Source organism: Spermophilus citellus (assembly GCF_964194105.1).
Source record: "Spermophilus citellus genome assembly, chromosome: 6".
NCBI classification, from domain to species: Eukaryota; Metazoa; Chordata; class Mammalia; order Rodentia; family Sciuridae; genus Spermophilus; species Spermophilus citellus.
This window is the reverse complement of record NC_138187.1, coordinates 153,804,791-153,821,733: the sequence shown is the minus strand read 5'-3', so window position 1 is coordinate 153,821,733 and position 16,943 is coordinate 153,804,791. Positions and strand designations below refer to the sequence as shown.

Here is a 16,943-nt window from a genome sequence, read left to right as displayed (position 1 = left end):
AGCACATTAATGACCCTTTAATCTTCACAACAATCTCATATAGTTGGGACAATTAATATTCCTCCTACTGTTTGGATGAGGAAACCGAGATGCAGAAGATTAAGAACCTTACCCAAGAACACATGACCATTAAGAGCAGAGTCAGAATTTTCGAACAAAAAGAGCCTGGCTGTAGCACACAAAGTTTCGACTAAGACAGTTTGAAAATCTCAAACTGGTAAACAAAGCACCCAGGTCCTACAATATTAGATCTAAGTGTGAATGTGACCCTAGCATATGTGACCTGGGTGAATCTAGACATCTCTCTCAACTTTGCTCTGCTTATTTGTTGTTGAAAAGCTCAGATGACATAGTAAATCATGTGGCAATGACATATACCCATAATTAAGATTATCCACGAGCCTGAAAAATGTGACAAGGATCTGTCTGCCCTGGGTCATCCGTTCCTTCAGGCCTCTTCACCTTTACACAGAAGACCATTTGACTTGTGACTACAGGCTCAACTTCAGACCTCAGAACAATCCTGTTTTTCTTGGGAGATTAAATTTTTGATAATTCAGAGCAAGTTCTAACAGGCTTTAATCCCTGTTCTAAAACTAAGATTCTACTCTATCCCATAGTTGTCATTTCTGCCTTGATGTCTTGACCTTCTCCTCGACCTTACTATGTGAAGTATGGTCAGATTATGTTATTACACTCAAACCCCACAATGGTATGCAGTAGGCATTATAACACTGCCTGTTTCACAGATGGTGAAACCATACAGCATGGTTAACATGCCCAACATCATTTGATCGCATCAGAATTAGAACACAAACCCAGCTGGCAGCAAAGTCATTATTTTTCCTCCTTACAAAGCAGTTTTTAAGCCATGTCCTTAAAATTCCACGGAGTCTCAAGGGTTGCCAGTGGAGACCTAGGAGATGAAGTGGGTATGAGAAGCCACGACATGCAGATACTTTTCGGATGCCACAGACTTGCTTTTTTACCTGTCTGCTTGGCCAGGCCTCCTGCTATAACTTATTGTCTTTATTTCAATCACACGCACTGCCTCAGAAGCCACTGCTCTGGTGGGTGTATATTTTCCCCAGTCTGCCCCAGTATGTTTCCACTCTCAAATCTGCCATTAAATAACTGGAAACAGGTATAATGGTCATTTTCAAAATGCTACCATTATGTCTAAGTAATACCATCAACTCCCACACAATGCAAATAGAGATTTATAAGGCTCACAATTGAAAATATCAGACCCCAGAGCAGGTTATTAGAATTAATTTTAGCAACCTATTTGTTTTAATGTCATTATTCATATCAACTACAAGGTATTCTAGAATAGTCTACAATATTTTAAGCCTTGTGAATTCATTCCAAAAAGACCTAAGCTGAAGCAAAAAAAGGCTTTCTAAATTTTCTCCTTTGCTCACTTTTATGAGCTTTTCTACATGAAGTCGATTTGAGAGTGAACCCTAATAGGTGTGATAATGCCATCATGTTTGAAGGCAAAGTACCCTTGTTAATATTAAAATGAAGATTTTTTTAAAAAATTCCCCTCTCTTGTCCACATACTTATAATGCAGTACACAACTGTTCATGAGGATGCCTGGGGAAGTCTTAATTAAAAAGAAAAATATGGCTGTTAAGACCTAAAATATCACCAGTGGCCTTCAGTCTGACATGAAACCTTTCTATATTCCATGTATAAAGTATGATAAATACAGGTTGACGATCCCTTCTCCAAAATCCAGAGCATTTCAGACTTCAGGCTTTTGGAATATTTGCATAGACTTTATGGACTGAGTATTTCTTTTTTTTTTTTTTTGTACTGGGGATTAAACCCAGGGGTGCTTTACCACCAAGCCACATCCCCAGCCTTTTTTCTTTTTGAGACAGGGTCTAAGTTGCTTAGGGCCTTGCTAAATTGCTGAGGCTGCCCTTAAACTTTTGGATTATCCTGCCTAAACCTCCCAAACTGCTGAGATTATGCGCCACCATGCCTGGCCTGGTCAAGTATCCTTAATCCCAAAATTCAAAATGCTCCAGAAATCAAAAATTTTTGAGCACTGACAAGATAACTCAAAAATGCATGAGATTTTGGAATATTTCAGATCTCCGAATTAGGGACACCAAACTACATCATTACCTTTTAGTGTAAAAACTACTCACACAGCTCCCATCCTTTTAAACCAATAAGTAAATACCTTGGATGTGCTGCTGCAGAGTTTCTCCACTACTTAAAATTGGTTAAAACAAAAACACAGACCTTTTCTCCATTTTGCTGATATTGAAAATTTCACATATGTAGACTGTTTCCTTGCCGCAGTCTGGCTGGGCAAAATAACCGGGAGGTGACAAGGAACTTGAAGGTTGAAGCGGGAACTCAAGGTAGCGGGCACCTAAGGTAGCAGGCACCGCTTTACTGCAGAACAGCAGAGGTATATATGCCTAAATGATTACACACAGCTTGACTCAATTAGCGTCATCTAGATACAGCAGTCAGCCAATAAGGAATCCTTACCATTTTAATGGCTTGGTGGCGTTGCCTCACAAACCACTCCTCCTGGCAAACTGCCAGGCGCCATCTTGACTTGATTTGTGGTCCCCAACATTTCCTAGCATGTGGAAATGGAGCATAACCATTCTCTAATAACTGAAAAAATTCAGATGCAACATTATCGTAGTACTATCCTCAAAAGCCCTGTCTCTTTTTTAGGAAGAGCTTTATAGTAGTGAAGGGAGTTTTGAATCACAGGTTAATGATAAACTAAGTGGTCTTCACTCCGTTTAGCAGTCCACAGAGTTTATTCAGCAATGTAACTGGGGAGAACCATCATGATAGACATAAGGCAGAACACAGAAGTGGGTCTCTGGGATACATTCTTCACACAGACTAATAAATAACTTTAGGTTTCATAACATGCAGCAAGTATGATTTGTTGTGTGTCAACAGCCATTCATCCCCCACTTCTTCCTTCCTAAAAGAATCTTGATTGTATCAGTGGAGACCATGTGCCCCACTGGGGCAATACCAACCCCATTCCCCTTTGCCAGATTTCCCCAGGCTCCCTGGTTAACCTTCTAGTGAGATGTAAGAAGAAATCTGCTAGGAATCTGGTGGAAAGATTTTACTCCCAAACAAGACAGTCTTGAAGAGAGAAAGACTTTTGCTCCCTGCTTCCAGTGTCTGGTGGGATTAAAATGTCTGGGGCAACAACAAACCATATTACACTCATTGAGGAAACAAACCATGAGGACAGAAATCAAACACAAGGATCCTAGAGGTAAGGACAGAAAGAATCTGGATCCTCAATAGCATTGCTGAGCTGCTACACAAGCACTGGATTACCCAGCTTCTTAATCTGAAAACTGTCCAGTGGCTTCTGAAATGTTTCCAACAGCTTTTCCCAAGTTGCCTAACTCCCAACTCTGGTTCCATGATTTTCATGAATAAGAGAAGGCCAGACATGGCCAGCAAGACTTTCTAAGAAAAGTCAAGCTTGGTAATTCCTTTTGCCATAAACCTCACAATACAGGTACTTTTCCAATTCCAAGGGAGGACATTTTAAGTTTCAGTCACTACAAAGACAGGGTAGTCTTTGGTTATGTAAAGCCAAGTTAAAAATGTAAACAGGCAGCATTTTTACATATTTTTGTGTAAACTATGTAAGTGTTGCCTAATAGAATGTAATTTTTCTGGCCATGACCAGTTATTAACATGAGGATGGGGTCAAACAGAGCAAGAGGAATAAATAGTTATATATGAACAAATTTTATATACACACACACTCATACATCTCTTTATCACCGATAGATGTAGAAGAGGGACAATTTAGAACAATGTAGTTTCTTATTAAAATTTATTGGAAGAATCTAGAATTCAGCTACAGTGATGATGCTTTCCCGCAAAAGTTACTATTAGAAATACAATTATGGAGCACATAGTATGGGGCCTCCCCTCCAGGAATACCTAGTTGGATGTCAATAATTAGGCTGTACAACTTTTTAGGAGGGGCAAGCTAGTTTCAAAACATTATTTATATGCATTAGTCTGGTTCTAGATGAACCATCTGGTTAGAATACTAAAATATGCTAAATAAAATATGCTTAGGCCACAGAAGCAGACCCAATAATTTAAGCAGTTCCCCTAAGTAGTGCCTGGGTCAGATTCAGAAATGAGGCTGGGGATATAGCTTAGTGGTGTAGTGCTTGCCTAGCATGGGTGAGACCCCAGGTTTGATCCCCAGCACACCCCCCAAAAAAAAAAAAAAAAAAGGAAAAAGAAAAAAGAATTATATTTCCATCTTCCTTGGGCTACTAGCACAAAACCCTCTACAGTCTCCATGATTTTTACTATTATTGAAGTTATTTATTTTGGCCAAGTTTTTTGTTTAAGGTTTTATCTGTTCTGGTCAAGATTAACTGTAATGCAGGGTTAAAACCAGCTACTCTGGAGTCATGTATCCTTTTTCTAACCAGTGGAGGACCCAGAAGAAATGGATGGCAAGCTTTTTCAAAGGTCCACCTGGTAAGATTTTGGGGAGCCCACTCAAGTGGGAAAGACCAAGGAAGAACAAGGCTTCTATTAGCAGGATTATCAGGATAGCATTCTGGGCAATAATCAGCTCTGTTAATACGGTCTAAGAATACTTGGTAGCATTCATTTTCAACAAGTTCGGTTTGGTACAACCAATGGCCTAGTTCTAAACTAGGGAACCACTGCTGCCCACAATCAGGGCAATGTGAATTATCGGAGAACATCTGGACTTCAAAAGACAACACAAGAAGCAATGTAACAGCAAGAGGCAAATTGACAGAGAGAGACACCCAAATAAGCAGTCCTGTTACAGGTTTGTTTAGCAATTTCTCAGTTCAACCAGCATTACTTGCAGAAGGTTCAATGTGGCTGGCACTTCAGTGCAATTCTTCAAGATTTCGTTGTCTGGTGTTCACTCAGTTGCAGCTCAATCACTGACCTCAGGGACCGATGCAGACTATGATGTTATCAGTCACTTACTAGCAGTGCAGATCTCAGAACAGCTCTTTCAAATCCCAGCTTCACAAGAAAAGAGAGGGCTCTAGTCTCAATTAGTTATTTTTTCTTGTGCGTTATCAGCCGGTGGTGGCGTCACACAGACACGAGGCTTACTCTGCGTAGCTGGTGCTGGCACCCTTGCAGTTGTAATACACGTACCCAAGTCTTCAGGCCTTGACACTTTACAGTGCTGCAGAGGGGGTAGGAAAACCTGGCAGATTCCTCTTAAGCGTGGATCTAATGAAGTCTGTCTTGGGAGGACCTTAATCTGGACCCAGTCACAGAAGTAGCTGATGCTGACTTGGATGGAGGGTCTGGGAATGCGTCACACACCTGTAAATGATAAAACTTCAGACGACTCATATGGGCTTTGCAGTTGCTCACAATATCATCAGAAACATGCATCTGAAGGGCTGGGGGTGTGGCTCAGTGGTAGAGCACTTGCCTAACATGCAGGAGGCCCTGGGTTCAATCCCAGCACCACAAAAAGGAAAGAACATAAGAGACATGCATTTAGAACTTATTTGGATCAGTCAGGGTAGATGAGACTATAGTATGGGTTCAATCAAATTTATCTTCTGGGAGTCATGCTCATGTGAGCTCTAAGAAAGGTTTTGGATTATTTAGGATTTATATAAGACAATGTTTTTAGGACTAGATTTCTTTTTTATACTCCTTTTGCACTTCTGGAATAATAAGGTCTGTATAATCATATTTAACCTGGTTAAACTTTAAGAACTCTAGTATCTCTCTTCTGTGAAAGGGATGCCGTATATGGTATTCCCTAAACATTAACGATGTGTGGGATGACATTAATGATGTAGGCTTTCCATCACAGACTTCAATCTGAACAGGAGAAAGCTTAAAAAATTATTAGGTAATATTCTTAATAGCTAACCGTAGGAAACTGGATACAACCCTTTTGAAGGCTGAAAAAGAAACCAGTGGGGCAGGTCTCATTGCCTATGCTTGTCTTCGCAGGTCAATGCACACTGTGTTTGTGAAAACAAGTATGTGAAGGCACAGCCCTGAACAAGAGACCTGATTTACCTTGGAAAATGCATCATCAACCAGTTGGAATGTGCAGATGCTATCATCACCTCTGTGCTCCCTCATGCCACTGAATGTAACATGTAAACAGGGGGGGAGTAGGGTACACCGCAGCCATTAGGCAGTACCCCAGATTACCAAAATTACATCATATACTGTCCCTTTCTCCAGTGTTCTTTTTGTAAATTCTGAGGCAACAAGGGACAATATGGAACACTGGCGAGGGTGTAAGTGGTAAAACTGTATAAAGAACTAGCCTGAAAAGCAGGACTTACAGCCTCAGTGTAGGCAACCATTTTCCTTACAAACTTGCAAGAAGAGTCATGATTCTGATTTTAAAATGGCAAGTTGAAAAGGCAACGAAGAGCCTCCTACAGTGATGTGAAATGGGGCCCGTGTTTCAATGGTACCCAGAGGTAGTAGAGTCAATATAGATTTATTGACCTGTTTTTTGAAGTGAGATGACAATGAGTGGATGAGTCTACCGAGTCAGGCACTCAGGCAGAGTGGAAGAAAGGTAGGATCTCCGACTCAGGTGCGTTTCTGACTCAAGGACTTCCTTGGTAGTGACTGTACAGGGAATGATAGATTTCCCCGAGGCTCTGTTGACAGAAACAATCAAAATAAAATTTCAGGTGCTAGATTAAATATAGAGTGTATAGTCATAGAACAGACAGATGGGAAATAAAATTCTCATAATTGTGGAACTCATTAAACATAAATGATAAAAGCAAAGTTTCATGACTAAGTCAGATATAGAATTTGGAATTTTTAGAGTGAAATCAGGGAAATGCAATTAAAACCATAGCAAGATACTATTTTACATCTACCAGACTGGCAAAATTGACAAATCTGACAATCGGAGGCCACATATCATTCGAGGTAAAAGCATCTCTCCCCCAGGAATCCCCATTTCCATCTATAGGAGTTAAGAGACAGACCTAGAGCTGGGTTACATCCAACTTCAAGAATCAAGCAATCACCAGAACTCCAAGTAATCCTGAATCAAAACGCTGGTGTTGCAGATGTCTCAGATGAGCTACACTTGCCCTGGTCCCTCAAACCACAACAGGCAAGAATCAAGGGGAACTAAAGATCTCCAAGTGCTCAGAATGCCACCCATTACCAGCCTCCTTGCTCACTTTTCAGCCTTACTACCACTAGGATAAGTTGAGAGAAGGGTCAAATGCTTCTGGCACAATTTCCAAACCCCTGCACCTCACCAACACTCATAGGGTTACTACCATTATTTGCTCGCAAGCGTCAGAACCAATCTCATACCTGCACCTCTATTCATGTCAACCATCACATGAAGCCCCAGCCTTCCTGGCTGTCCTTCATCCCCTTAAGACTCTCACTGCCCATATGGCTCTGAGAGCAGAGAGAGAAAGCACCCACTCCCCTTTCTTGACTTGACCCCACAAAATATGTTAACTTCTTGCTATATTACACGTTTTAGCTTTTTTGGCCACTAAAATATAAACTGCCTGAGAAGAGGGCTTTTAGTCCTTTTATTCACTGCTTGAAGTGTCCAACAAATATTTCTTAAAAGAAGTAAATGACAAGGAAGAGCAATTTGAACCCTTATACTCTAATGTTAGTGTATAAGTGAGTAAAACCACTTCTGGATGAACTTAGCATTATCTAATAATGCTAAAGACGTGCACTACTCGTAACTCAGCAATTCCACACTTAGGCATACACCCTAGAGAAACCTGTGAATACACATTTAAAAACATGAATAAAAACACTGAGTAGCCCTATGTAACACCAAACTAACAGCCAAAATGCTCATGAAGAGTACAATAGGTAAATAAATCCAGGTATCGCCACATAATGGAATACTGTGTATACAGAGATAAAACTTAAAAAAAAAAAGAAAGTAGCAAAAGAAAAATAATATATACATACACACATTCCTATAAATTTTCTACTTACATAAAGTTTGGAAAACATAAAATTGATATATTATTTAAGGATAAACATGCAGTAAAGCTAAGAAGAAAAGACAATAAGCATCAAACCCAGGGTAACTATTATCTTTAACTGGAGGATTAAAGGAAAGGACCTAGGAAGACATTCCTAGAATTTTAAAGATAACTAGATGGAAGAAAAAAAATGTTCAATATATCACAATTCCTACTAACTTACAGCATTTCTATTCAATATTTTATAATTTAAAAAGAACAACAATACTCTTTTAAGAGATCAATATGGATCTTTGCTTTTCTCCTGAAATTGTAACCACCATTTTTTCTACAGAAATGAGGTAAAAGAGGCCTACCTAATGCTGGTATGAAAAGAATGTTTATTTTGGCATTCCCCATGAAGGAATGCATTTGTGTGTAGGAACACTGCTATTTCATACAGTGTCTCTGCACCAATTAGAAAAACAAACCCTTCCTCCAGGCAATCTGCAGCCTCCAGCACCTCACCTGGCCAGGTATTCAACCACTCACAGTAACACACCATCAGCTACTCCTATTGTCAACAACAGCTAACAGCAGACCTGAGGAAAGCCACTTTCTCTTCTAAGCACTTTATGTGTTTTAACAATTTAATCACCACGATAATCCACAGGAGGATTATTATCCCCATTTCATAGTTACGAAACAGTTAAGCAACTTGCCTGACGTCACATGCATAGCTTTAGAGAAACCAGATTTGACCATCCTGATTCAGAGTCTTTTTACTCTTAACCACTATGAGACACTCCCTTTCTAAAACAGTGACAGTTAATACTTTAGAAAGTCCTTTCACAAACTGTTCACAAATTTCCAGGACACGGTTTGGTAGTGTGTATATTAGGGTGGAGATGGGAGAAATCACCTCTCATGATTTTCCACCCCCATACACAAAAAGATAAACAGGATAGGTTTCAGGGCTTTCTGAATCCTCTGACATTGCATATAAAAAAATTTATATGCATTTTTTCCCAGAAAGATGGTACATGCTTTTGGACTCCCAGAAGAATCTAAAATGGTTCCTAATCATTTCACTACCAAGGGCAACTTTTGTTCCCCCCACCTCATTTTGGAAAGACATTCGAACAATCTGCACTCTCATAGCCTCGTAGATTTGCCAATCAGAAGTTCTAATTAAAAAAACTAGTGTTATTAGCTTTAGTTAGAACTTTCAACATTTTAAACTAGAAATACTATTCAAAATATCTATACTATAACGTTGGAAATATTGAGATACCCTGAATTTGCTTCCTTCTTCAATTCTACTAAGGCAAGTCAAAAGCAGTTGATTTGGGGCTGTGGCTCAGTGGTAGAGTGCTCACCTAGCACGAGCGAGGCCCTGGGTTCAATCCTCAGCACCACATAAAAATAAGTAAAATAAAGTTGTGTCCAACTACAACTAAAAAATAAATAAATTAGCAGTTGATTTAAGGTAAAAGTATTACTATCATTGGGCTTTTAGAAATGCTGAAAATATCTTGAAAACTACCATTACCCTACTAACGATTAAACACAATTCTTTAAGGGGGAACTCACCATGGGCCAGACCCAATGCCAATTATTATAGATAAGAAAAAACAATCTTTCAAGACTTCTATGTCCAGGGAATCCAGAGTGGAATCAATGCTATAGGTGAAAGCTAAGGACTTTAGAGGGATATAAAAAAAAGATCACCTAACATTAGCAAGGTCACAAAAGAAGCTGGAATGCCTCTATTTTCAAACAAACTAAATGACCAAACACAGTGGGTAAAAAACCAAAGCTTAAAGAGGTCCTGTACAGCACAAAAGAAACTACCAATCAGTTTTTTTGACTGTGAGAACTAAAGTAAATATAAGATTCTTCCTGAAATTGTATTAGGGGAAATTTAGGGGGGGCGGGGAACAGTACTTTAGCACCAAAATAGAAAATGCAGTTCTAGCTGGACATGGTGGCACACGCTTATAATCAATCCCAGCAACTCTGGAGGCTAAGGCAGGAGGACTGCCAAGTTTAAGTGCCTCTGGGCTCAATTATCACTATTAAAAAAAAAAAAAAGAAAATGAAGTTCTGTTTAATTCACTGAAATTTATATCAGCTAACCACAGCAGCTTTATACATAATAAATAACATTCTTTGTTATTTCTTTAACAAATTGTTAGTAAGCAAGCTCAAATTTGTCTTTGATAGACAAAAATTCGCTCATTCTTTTTAGTGGTCGAATATAATTAAGTTTCAGACTAAGTCTGATTATTTATTATTAGGGTGACAAATTTTTTAATATATATATATATTTTAGCTATATTTGGACATAATATCTTTATTTTACTTATTTATTTTTATATGGTGCTGAGGTTCGAACCCAGTGCCTCTCATGTGCCAGCCGAGCACTCTACCCCTGAGCCCCAGCCCCAGCCCCTAGGGTGACAATTTTTCAGGGAATATATCCCTTAGACTTCAGCCTTGACCAAATTCCTCATACGATACATAAAATCAAAAGCACATTAAAAAAATAAAAGCTTTGATTCTTCTCAAATTTCCACTTAAAATATTCTTTTTCACAGCATAATCTAAGGCTAATCAACAGTCCTAAGTGTCTACTTTTTGTATGAAATAGTTTCTCCGGTAAGTTTTATACACAAAGTGAAATCTCAAGAGCTTCATATTTCATGAATTCTCAATTTAGATGATTAGGCAATATGAAAATAAAAAAGCCCCTCTTTTGAATTCATATACTCTAAAATAATTCTTTGTTGAAAATATTTTATAAAAAGAAATAGTCCTGGGCTGGGGATGTGGCTCAAGCGGTAGCGCGCTCGCCTGGCATGCGTGTGGCCTGGGTTCGATCCTCAGCACCACATACCAACAAAGATGTTGTGTCCGCCGAGAACTAAAAAATAAATGTTAAAAAATTCTCTCTCTCTCGTCTCTATTTAAAAAAAAAAATAGTCCTGAAGACTTTATTTTGTGAAGAACTACCTTTTTTTTGAGCAACTACTTTCAATTTGTCAAAGTCTTGAGATCACTGAGAGAAGGTATGTGGATGATAATATTTAGTGCTACTTAGCACAAACACTGTTGAGATAAGCTAATTTTAAAAATATGATCCTAGGATTGAGGACAGCTGCAGAATGTTCTTGTCTCACTGCAAGAACTGACAAACAAAACAGGTGTGTGTATGTGTTGTATAGTGGGGGTTGGGGGTATGTGCGCAAAGAGAACACATAGTTTAGAAGTTTACTGGCACATTCCACCTACTCTGCCCTACTAGATCAAAAGTCCATGGTTCTATCCACAGTTTCCATTTAAAATACCAGCCAAACAGATTTCAATAGTCAGACCTGGTATAAGCATAGGTATTTTAATACTTGCAATAGCTATTTGTGTTTATAACAAATTTCTAGGTCTTGTCCACTTCTCTACACCAAATCCACTGTCATAATATCCCAGTACTATTTTTTCACAGTTTTTCTACTCATTTTCCAGTACTTTCACTAACTGATAACTTGTTCCAGATTTTTAAAAGAGGGTTTAAGAGGGAGTTTAAAACAGGAACAAAAAAGAACTCCCATTACTTCCTTATGGAACTGTTTTTAATAGAGACTGAATGTCTGGAGCGGTTCAGATACTACACGTACTTTCTGAGTGCAATTTTTTTTTCCTGCTTATCCTTCTTCCCCCCACTCCCAACCCTTTGATTCATATCTCTCTGGTTTAGCCTGACCTTGGAAAAGCAATAGCAATACATAAAAAATTCAAGAGTTTGCTAAGATTTCCAACAGTGGGTGCCATAACTGACTCTCAATTTATTACTTACCTTCCCTAGTCACCTTTTATATCTACTTCAGGTGAACATATTTTTATTACACTTTTTAGTATGAACTAACTTTAAGACTTATGGGAAAATTGCAAGAATTTAGTTTAAAAATTAAAAAGTCCCCTTATATCCTTCATTTAGCAACTATATAATTAAAGTACAATTATTAAAACCAAGAAATTAACATTGGTGCAAGTCAATTAAAATAATATAGTCCATGTTTCATTAACATTCTTTTTCTGTTTCAGGGACCCCCATTGCACTTAGTTGCTATTTCTCCTTAGTCTCCAATATGTGACAGTTCCTCCATTAGTTCTCATTTGTGACTTTTCCTCATCTTTGTGACTTTGACACTTTGGAAGAGTATAATCAGTTTGGAGAGTGTCCTTCTGTAGGTTTGTTTAACATTTATCATGATGAGAAAGACAAAAGAGGTGATGCATTTTTGGCAAGAACAACAAACACCACAGATGCAATGCTGCGTCTTTCTCACTGTGTCCCACCACCAGATTCATGACGCCCAGATGTTTTATGTGATGTAAACCTTGATTACTTGGTCTACAGTTTCTCAACTGCTGAGTTACTATTTTTCCTTTGTAATTAATAACTATCTTTGGCAAGAGACTAGAGACTATGTAAACAGCCTGATTCTCCACTAACTTTCACCCACTACCATATAGGCAGATATCATCTGCAACATTTAGTATGGTGCTATTTGCCTACTGGTGATTTTCTATTTCCTTCTTTCCTTCTGTTTATTAATTAAATTCCTCTGTAAGAGTTATCCCTTCTCCCTTCTTATTTGTCTATTCGGCTAGTATTAATATAGACTCATACTTACTTTGAGGATTAAAATTCGACCACTATTGCCAGTCACAGTTGTACACGCCTGTTAATTCCAGCAACTCTGGGAAGCTGAGGCAGCAGGATCACAAGTTTGAGGCCAGCCTGGGCAACTTAGCAAGACCCTGTCTCAAAACAAAATAAAAAGGACTGGAGATATAGCTCAGTGGTAGAAAACCCCTGGGTTCAATCCCCAGTACCACAAAACAAACAAACAAACAAACAAACAAACTCAATACTATCAATACTCATTTTGTTATTCTCTGTTTTAACTTGGCCATTAGACAATTCTCCAAGTTGCCTTGTGCCGCCACTGTGCCTGCATCTCAGGAAGCTAAGGCAGAAGGATAGCAAGTTCAAGGCAGCCTCAGCAACTTAGCAGGGCTCTAAGCAACTCAGCACAGACCCTGTCTCAAAAGAAAAAGGGCTGCGGGTGTGGCTCAGTGGTAGAGTGCCCTGGGTTCAATCCCTAATACCAAAAAAGAAGATTCTCTAACTTGACTTTTCTCTTTTCAATAAACACCCAAACTTTTGAGTATTTCCTTAACTTCAAGCATCATGACATGTTCCAGGTTCTCTGGTATTTTCTCTGTCCTGGCCCGGGAATCAACCTGGTTCCTTCAAAAATCAAGATCTAGGTGCTCAATGCTATTGGGGTGTCACTGTCAAGCCAACAACTGGAACAATAAACCCCGCCCCTTTTTTCTTTTGAGAGGTCTCACCATGTTGCCTTGGCTGACCTCTTAACTCTCAATACTGCTGCCTCAGTGTCCATGTAGGTGGGATTACAGGCACACCACCATGCTTCCCACTAATATTAATATTGTGTTTCCTTACTGTACTAAACTTATTAGCTGGGAATAATTAGTATCTCCTGGGAGTTTGTTAGAACTACAAATTCTTGGGCCCCACTCCAGATCCATTAGACCAGAATCTCCAAGGTCTCCTAAAAGAATTTGTTTTAACAGGTCTGCCAGATGATTCTGGTGCTCACTATAAACTATAAGGTTCAAGGAGCATCTTTCTTTATTATAAACCCTATGTTTATCTCTAAAGTTTTAAAAAAGGAAAGTGTAGTCCTAATAATTTCCTTGCGTATAAATATTTTTATTGCCACAACTAATAAAACAGATGAGTGGCCTCATCTGTTAAGGCTCTAAACACTTCCCTATTCTTTATCATTTTCCTATAAGATGATGTTTACATCTGGTGGTCTAAGTAGTTATCATGTACAGATGCTGTTACTTTTATACAAAGAAGCTGCAAGTCATCCTCCAGGATTAACTCCTGATTATTACATATATGATCTAGTAGCCATGTAACGAATCTACAAATATAGACGCCAACACAGGACTTGCCACTAAAGCCGACTGCCTTGGCATTAATGACTGCTCCTGCTTCTGATCTGAATTCTCTCTCTTCGCCTTTGGTTTTCTTAACCACAAAATGGAATAACACTAGTTAGAAGACAGAGGCAGGGTGCGGATAAATGAGATGATATGTAACACCACTGTGGGGCGTAAAAAAGTTCTTGAAAACTTTTTTTTTTTTTAACATACTGGGGAATGGGAAAAGTAGAAATTGCACTAAGTAAAGTTCTGCTGCTTTTTTACCAGTAGATCAGAATAAAGGCAAACCCAGAGAGCTCTATTCATATAGTTACAATAAAACTTTCAGAGCCTCCTGATGCAGGAAGAGCACAAGTTTGAGGCCACAAGTTTGGGAAACTTATCAAGGCCTTGTCTCAAAATAAAAAAGGCTGAGGATGTAGCTCAGTGGCTCTGGGTTCAAGCCCCAGTTGGGAAAGCAACAACAAAATAAAAAGAACTTCTGAAGTTAACAAACCAATGTTTGTACATTTACAGTCATGGACTACAGAAAAATACATAAAAGGTAAAACAATTTGATGTGTTAAGGTAGTGGAATTATAGGTGAATTTTCTTCCTCTCTAGTTTGATTATCAAAATCATGTAATAAAACTCCTTTAATACTAGTATGAAGGAAAGTAGCCCAATAAATAATAGCAGTTTCCACTCATCTGGAGTCCTTATACTATCCCATTTAATACTCCAAATGACCCTATGAATCTCTACTAATAAGGAAACGGCTCAGCACTACAAGGTGATCTATGAGAGTCACATTGTCAAAGAACAGGATTCAGACCCAGCTATACTCCAAAGTCTATATGCATAACCAATATTGGGGACACCATTCCTTATTCCCAAACACTTGATTTTTCTGCCTGAAATTTATGATCAAGTATAATCACCATATTGAATCATCTCTTATGAGCACAGCTTAAAAAGCGGTTCATAAAATACAAATATAGTCAGCTGGAAGAAAAAAAGCCACCCAGCAATTCTTTATTCTTTACATTTTTGGTGTGTTGTAGAATCTCCAAGTTTATATGCTTTAACAGTTGGCTTAGAGCACAAATTCAAATAGATAAAGCAGATAAGGATTCTCTGAGCAAACTTCCTTTGGGAAATTCAAGTGGCACTTAAAGAAATGTGGACTTCTATGAATACAATTTAAAATGACTTCTCAGGTTAAAAATAAATTATACACAAGATACAACGTATTACCAACATATCCAATAACCCTGCAATAAGTAGCTAAATTCTGATTTATTTTTCATTATAGACGCTCCTGTTGAATACAGAGTCCCCAGCTTGATGACCAGTTTTGCTACAGGGTTATCATGTTACCTTGGATGACTCATTTAAGCTCTGTTTTATCTGGTTTTCTTCCTAACATATAGAGATAAAAGCTTCCATAGCAAATTTTCATTTTTCATACTATTCTAAAAAGCCTTTGGGCTTCCAAAAATAAATTTTTCTTCAACCATGAAGTTCCTTTTTCCATTTTCACTGGCCATTTACAAATTAACCATGTGTTTTAAAAAATAGAACAGATAAACTTTGGTAGCTGTCAAGGCTTTAATTCTTTTTTAAAAAAATATTTATTTTGGGGGGCTGGGGATGTGGCTCAAGGGGGGGTGGGGTGGAGGGGCTGGGTTTGATCCTCAGCACCACATAAAAATAAAATAAAGGTGTCTAAAGGTGTCGTGTCCACCGAAAACTAAAAAATAAATTTTAAAAAAATTATTTTTTAGTTGTAATTGGACACGATACCTTTATTTTATTTGTTTTTATGTGGTGCTGAGGATGGAATCCAGTGCGCGAATGCTTTTCCGCTGAGCCACAACCCCCAGCCCCAAGGCCTTAATTCTTAAAAAATAAAGAGGAGGAAACAATCCCTCATATACATCCAAAATAAGTATTTTAAAACCTAAAGAGAGGTAAAACAAACAAAACCAGCCAGGCGCCAGGACACACGCCTGTAATCCCAGCAACTGGGGAGGCTGAAGCAGGAGGATCCTAAGTGTGAGGCCTGCCAGGCAAACTTAGCAAGGCCCTCAGCAACTTAGTGAGACCCTGACTCAAAACAAAAAATAAAAAGGGCTGGGGATGTGGCTCAATGGTAAAGTGTCCCTGGGTTCAATTCCCAGTACCAAAAAACAGTATGTTTAATCAAATAAGATCACTCATCTCCGGATCTCTCTAACAGGACAAAGTCTAACAAGTAAGCACTACTGATAAGTACGGAGACTTTGTTCAAAGAAGGAAAAGGAATGAACTTTTTCATAGGATATGAAATATAATGGAGAGTATATAAATATGCAAGCAAAACAGTAACTATGGCTCTTACTAAAACTTCAAACTTTTTAGCACCACTAAGGACGAAAAAAAACACTATCTTTTAAGGACTAAGATGATGCGTGCCGGGGTCCTGCTGTGCGTGGAAATAAAAGGAGTAACCTCCACCTACATCAGCAGATTTCCCGTTCAGGGTTCGAAACCAAAGGGAATTCAGTTCCTGGTCTTAAAATCCAAACCAACAATTCGACGCGGCGCGGCAGAGCGCGGCGCGGCGCGCTGGACGATCCGGATTCCGCCGGCCCCCGCTCGCCCGCTCTCCCGCGGGCTGGGCCGGCCCCACACCCGTCCAGGGTCCGCGCGAGGGTGGGGGCGGGGCGGGCCGCGGCTGAAAGGCCTCTGAAAGGAGCAAACGCCGTTCAGTCCCGGCCTGCAAGGCCGCGTGCCCGTCCCGCCTGCTTACCAGGTCCAGCGGGGATCTGGGTGGGGAGCTGTCAGCGGCAGGGGAGACCGTCAAGTGTGCCTCCTGCTCCAGACGCCGAGAAGCACCCTGCGGCCGCCGCGGCAGAACGTCTTCTGTCCCCGTCCACGTGACCGCCACC

General features: G+C 39.3%; 2 protein-coding genes and 1 long non-coding RNA gene across 8 annotated transcripts in view; 1 reads left to right on the top strand and 2 right to left on the bottom strand.

The window, feature by feature from the left end:
• LOC308650943 overlaps window positions 1–6,244 on the top strand; it is a 23,824-nt gene extending 17,580 nt beyond the window's left edge. Inside the window, exon 2 of the long non-coding RNA XR_014022442.1 lies at window positions 6,011–6,244. This is a non-coding gene — a long non-coding RNA (uncharacterized lncRNA). The remainder of the gene's footprint in view (window positions 1–6,010) is intronic.
• The window catches only part of LOC308650936 (torsin-1A-interacting protein 2-like), a 24,714-nt gene extending 7,772 nt beyond the window's left edge, over window positions 1–16,942 (bottom strand). Inside the window, exon 1 of one of the 2 annotated variants that reach the window (XM_081297508.1) lies at window positions 16,805–16,942. The gene's annotated coding sequence lies outside the window, so the exon portion shown is untranslated. Of the gene's footprint in view, window positions 1–12,680; window positions 12,805–16,804 lie in introns of those variants that run through there. The other variant, XM_081297507.1, reaches the window with a different exon arrangement.
• TOR1AIP2 (torsin 1A interacting protein 2) lies at window positions 3,838–16,943 on the bottom strand. Of its 5 annotated transcripts, XM_081297516.1 has the most exons (4): window positions 12,681–12,807; window positions 9,366–9,442; window positions 6,524–6,681; window positions 3,838–5,362 (listed from the first exon to the last, which is right to left on the bottom strand). In XM_081297516.1, the coding sequence occupies exon 4, from the start codon at window positions 4,753–4,755 to the stop codon at window positions 4,360–4,362; it is 396 nt and encodes a 131-aa protein (XP_081153642.1). In that variant the 5' UTR covers window positions 4,756–5,362; window positions 6,524–6,681; window positions 9,366–9,442; window positions 12,681–12,807; the 3' UTR covers window positions 3,838–4,359. The 5 variants fall into 5 exon arrangements, with proteins under 5 accessions (XP_081153642.1, XP_081153644.1, XP_081153641.1 ...); XM_081297518.1 differs by lacking the exons at window positions 9,366–9,442; window positions 12,681–12,807 and adding an exon at window positions 16,805–16,926; XM_081297515.1 differs by lacking the exon at window positions 9,366–9,442.

Coding starts and splice junctions, on each gene's coding strand:
- TOR1AIP2 (XM_081297519.1), bottom strand. CDS start 4,755: ATGTTCTCCGATAATTCACATTGCCCTGATTGTGGGCAGCAGTGGTTC.